Source organism: Eublepharis macularius, chromosome 2, assembly GCF_028583425.1.
Source record: "Eublepharis macularius isolate TG4126 chromosome 2, MPM_Emac_v1.0, whole genome shotgun sequence".
Lineage (NCBI taxonomy): Eukaryota > Metazoa > Chordata > Lepidosauria > Squamata > Eublepharidae > Eublepharis > Eublepharis macularius.
In genome coordinates, this window is record NC_072791.1 from 105,810,798 (window position 1) to 105,815,856 (window position 5,059).

At 50.3% G+C, this 5,059-nt stretch overlaps 1 protein-coding gene across 1 annotated transcript; it reads left to right on the forward strand.

The window, feature by feature from the left end:
• The first annotated feature begins 883 nt into the window (after nucleotides 1-883).
• FIBIN (fin bud initiation factor homolog) lies at nucleotides 884-2,030 on the forward strand. Its single transcript, XM_054972315.1, has one exon. It carries the CDS (start codon nucleotides 1,211-1,213, stop codon nucleotides 1,871-1,873), a length of 663 nt encoding a protein of 220 aa, XP_054828290.1. The 5' UTR covers nucleotides 884-1,210; the 3' UTR covers nucleotides 1,874-2,030.
• The last annotated feature ends 3,029 nt before the right edge of the window (nucleotides 2,031-5,059 follow it).

A 5,059-nucleotide genomic window follows, 5' to 3' on the forward strand; every position in this document is an offset into this window, starting at 1 on the left:
CCTGATATTGAGGCAGACCCTTGGTATATCCAGCTCAGTACTGTCTCCTCTGACAGTCAGTGGCTCTCCAGGGTCTAGTCTTTCTATATCACTAATTTGATTCTTTTAACTGGAGATGCTGGGGACTGAACCTGGGACCTTCTGCATGCCAAACAGATGTTCTGCCCAGAAAGCTCTGCAGTCCTTAACTAATTTACAGGGCTCAAATGTTATAAACTAACCACCATTCATAGAAACAAGCCGCTTGAGATGGTCATGTTCAATTGAAATCTCACAGAAACTGTTCCTTACATGACTTTGTCACCTGGTTTTATGCCACCAAAAACCTCTCCCCAAAAGGGGAGCTAGCCCTCCCCCAGCTATCTCCTATCCATGTCCTGAAGGATAGACTATATGAAAGTGGAAAATTTAAAGCACAATTTTAATTCATTTTTAAAGAAAAAAAGGAAGAGCAACTGATGAGACTGTTTCCCCACTTCTAACCCTAGCGTACATCCTAAATCCTGCGGTTTCTGCAGATGTCTGCCTTCAAAATACATTTCTTCAGAAAATATTGTGGGCCTTTCTTGCCAAACGAAAGCAGCATAGCAAGAATTTTGCCTTATCCAACAACCTGCTTGTGCCCCCCCCCTTTATAAACCTCAATTTGAGATTCTTTTTCCACCTGACTTTGAAAAACTGTGTAATCCCGAAAGAGATGATACTGTAGCTTTAATAATGACATCCTGTGGTCGTAAGGCTACTTTCCAAACTTGGTATTTGGACTTTTGCATAAGTGAGGGGACCGGTGTAATTTGAGACCCGAGAGCAAGCGAGCACAATCTTAGGGCCAAAACCCAAGCTCCTGCTTTACCACCAATCCAGATGTGGGGGGAGACGGCAGTATGAAGCGGCGGCTGCAGCAGCTTCAGTCAATCTAGCTAAAATCTGGAGGCTGGCTCTCTCTGCCTCTCTGGTTCTGCTTGTAAATTTCAATTGCTCGGGAGAGAGTGGAGGGGGGTAAGTGGTGGAGGTGGCTGGGGGAAGCCGCAGAGATATCAATCATTCGCAACTCCGGAGCCGGTGCCAGAGAGCTCTGTCAAGGGAAAGGGGCTCTCAACTTCAGGCAGAGCCTCCCAGCCAGCCCCAATGAAGCCCCGTGCAAAGCGCCCTTCCAAGCAGAGGACTTGACCTGGGGCTCCTCTCCGCCGCGTCTGACTTCGCTGTCGGGATGCCGCTGGGGCTGCTGCGTTCAGCATGGCTGCTGAGCTGCTTGGGCAGCCTGTGCCGAGGCTATTTCGACGGGCCGCTGTACCCGGAGATGTCCAACGGGACGCTGCACCATTACTTTGTGCCTGACGGGGACTACGAGGAGAACGATGACCCGGAGAAGTGCCAGCTGCTCTTCAGGGTGAGTGACCGGCTGCGCTGCTCCGCGGGTGTGGAGGCGCAGCAGCGGCTGCTCCAGCAGACTGCGGCGGCGCCCAGCCTGAGCCTGCGGGAGGAATTCACCATCTTGGGCCGGCAGGTGGAGGACGCAGCACGGGTGCTAGAAGGCATCCGTAAGAGCATCTCCTACGACCTGGACGGTGAGGAGAGCTACGGCAAGTACTTGCGCCGCGAGTCGACGCAGATCGGCGACGCCTACGCCAACTCGGACAAGTCTCTGGGCGAGCTGGAAAACAAGTTCCGCCAAGGGCAGGAGCACGAGAGCCGCGAAGAGAGCCGCCTCAACGACAACTTCCTGGGCATGCTGCTACACACGCGCGCCCTCCTCAAGGAGACTCTGGCCGTCTCGGCAGGCCTCAGGGACAAGTATGAGCTGCTGGCGCTCACCATCCGCAGCCACGGCACGCGCCTCAGCCGCCTCAAGATCGAGTACCTCCAGGGCTGAGCCACAGCCCTCACCTGCCCTCTCCCTCCAGCCCGCCACGTGGAGCCCGCTGGGCACGCCTGAGGGGAGGCCAGGCCAGGCGAGAAGACTCCTTCTCCATAGGTGACTTTCTTGAGATCTGCGAGGCAGCTGCTGCCAGAATCATTCATTGCTTACATGTGCACATAGGCTTAGTGGGGGGGGGGGTGCCCTGGGTGCAACATTTTGAGGGGGCGCCTGGTTCATGCCCCCCCCCCCGGAGCGCTCTGTTGCTGCTGCCGCCTTCCCACCTCTTTGCTGGCGCTGACAGGCGAGGAAACGGGGAAGCAAGCGGGAGCCAGGCCGTCTTGCCGCTCGTCTTCCTGCCTCTTTGCTGGTGTTGCCAGGCGCCCCAAAAGGCGGAAAAGCAGGGAGGCAAGCAGTGAGGTGGGTCTCCTCACCGCTTGCCTTCCCACCTCTTCTCCTGCGCAGCCAGGCGCCCCAACAGGCAGGGATGCAGGGAGGTAGGCCGCCTCGCCGCTGGTGCTGCCGGGCACTCTGGTGGCAGAGAAGGCAGTGGGGAGGCGGGTAGGGAAGTAGGCTGCCTCCCCGCTCGCCTTCCTGCCCCTTCGCCCCCACTTTTGGGCACTCCGGCAGCTCGGAAGGCGGTGGGGAGGCGGGCTGTCTCGCCTCTCACCTTCCCGACTCTTTGCTGGTGCTGCCAGGCGCCCCGACAGGTGAGGAAGCGGGGAGGCAGGCCGCCTTGCCACTCGCCTTCCCGCCCCTTTGTCCACGCTGCTGGGCGCTCAGGCAGCACGGAAGGCAGTGGGGAGGTGAGCGGGGAAGTGGGCTGCCTCGCCGTTTGCCTTCCCGCCCCTTTACCTGTGCTGCCAGGTGCCCCAACAGGCAAGGAAGCGGGGAGGCGGGCTGCTTCGCCACTCACCTTCCCTCCCCTTCGCTGGCGCTGCTAGGTGCTCCGGTGGCGCAGAAGGCGGTGGGAAGGCAAGCAGGGAAGTGGGCTGCCTGGGGAGGGGGGCATGGAAGGTGGTGGGGAGGTGAGTGGGAAGGCCCGGGTGAGGGGGAAGTGCCCCTGTGTGTGATGATGTCACTGAAGTGATATCATCAGGCAGGGCTGGAGCACACGCTGTGGGGGAGGAAAACTGCCTGGGGGGGGGCTGTAGACCATGCTACGCCACTGTACATAAGCTTCCATATAACTGAAGTGGGAGGGGGGGTTCTTCCGATATTTTTCAATGACGCAATCGTAGGTCACAGCAAGTGCTGTCACTCATTCAGAAGAAGCATTCCCTCCCGTGTAAAAGAGGAGGAATGCTTCTTCTCAGGTGGCACTAGTCTATGAATATGTAAGTACTTCTATTAAAATAATTAATCAGGGACATCAATCTATCAAAAGTCTTTTAATCAGTGGATCTGACTCATATACTAACAGTTGCAATAGTATGCAGAGTTCTTCCAGTCTCAACCTATTGAAGTCATTGGATTGCATTGTTAATACTGCAGTCTTGGTTATTAATATTGTTATTATAAACTGTCAGTTGTCAGTAATATAATCATTCCCATCTACTACTTTGAAATTCTGAGTCCTCCACAGTACAGTTCAGCAGAGAGAGGTAGTGGTTTGCTTCAGGTGACAGATCTAAAGGGTACTATTAAAAGATAACAAGCTGTCTATTATTCAATTCAGTTTTTACCATTATGATGGGGGCCACTTCTGTCTGGGATAAATATAACCAAAATATTCTGCTTCCTATATCAGCCAACTTTCTGACAAGCAGGAATTCAACAGGAGACTTTCTCTTATTGCTGCATCACTGTGCCAGTAAAAGCTTCACTTTCTAGATTTCCACCTATCATTAAGACATGAGAGGCCCACAAAGAAAAAGGATGGTGACCCTATTTTATTGTGTCCATCCTCCAGAAATAAACCAGGGAACAAGTCGTTTTGATGTTCTCTTTTCCTGATGGAGGTATAAAAACTGAAAGAATTACTTGCCAGGAGATTTTTTAAGACTGTACATTCCCATAGTCAAATGTAGCCCAATTTTAGATAACATGCAGTCCTGAAAGTTTTATTTATTATGATGATATAATAATGTATGTAGCACTTCCATACTCAAGAGATTTCGCAGCCTTGCTGGTCACATTTAACCCAATGATTTTTAAGTCTAAGCTGATTTGTGATCAGTGTGTTAACTTTTTCAATATCCTAGGAAATAAGTAGCTGAGATCAACAGAGAACGATTTGCCTACAGTTTTTGAACACTGCCTCTGCTTCCTACCTGTGTTAGATTTGTGGCCTTGAATTTCCATCTATAAGATAATCCAGTATTACAAAATTCCTTGAAATTATTAATAATGTATAGCATTTCGAAGCTCATATACTGCACCCCTAATAAATGTGGAACAGACAACCATGGCTGCTTCCACACATAAGATGCCTCATGTTTCAGCCATCCGACTGCTGCATTTTTTCACGTTTCCATATGATGTAATCCTGTATCTGTCAACAGACCGTTAACAACCCATTCCTTCCTCACAAAAAAAAACCCTGTTACAAGAATCAGTGTTTTCTGGGCAAGATGCTATTTCTTGTGTCTGAAAAGGAAAGAACATAAATGAAGAACTTCAGTTACATTCAATTGGTGGCCATAACAAGCCAGTCCTCAGTGGAAATAAACATAGCAGAAGAGAATTATCTGCCTTTTACACAGAGGGAAGGGGATCATTGGAGAAGTTTTAAAAAAAAGATTGTAAATGGTGTTGCTTTATTCCTATCCAATGTTATTCATGTTCATGTTTTTTAAAAAGAATCACCCACTCCTACTCACCCTGCCTTTTAAGGAGGGGGAGAGAGGGGATTGTTGGCAGTATCTGCAAATATGTGGAGATTTTAAGTTTTTTAAAGGTATTGTGTTATTTCTATGCAATGTTACCTATATTCTTTAAAATTAAAAAAAATGGTGGGCAGAGAATCTTAAGGGTCACATGAGAACACAGCTGGGGGGAACTTCAGTGTGCATCAAGTGTGAAAGGGAAACAATGGCTAAGAGCAGAGAGAAAACAGATTACCCTGGGTTGTCTGGAATCCCTGTTGCAAGGGTGATTTCACACAGAATCACATTAGCAACCAGACTACCACGGAAAATCACCCTGGTGTGGAAGAAGCCCATATGCATAGTGTGTTGCTGACTGTAAAATGGTGTCTCT

Bases quoted from the DNA above. Each gene is read 5' to 3' on its own strand.
- FIBIN (XM_054972315.1), top strand. From the start codon at position 1,211: ATGCCGCTGGGGCTGCTGCGTTCAGCATGGCTGCTGAGCTGCTTGGGC.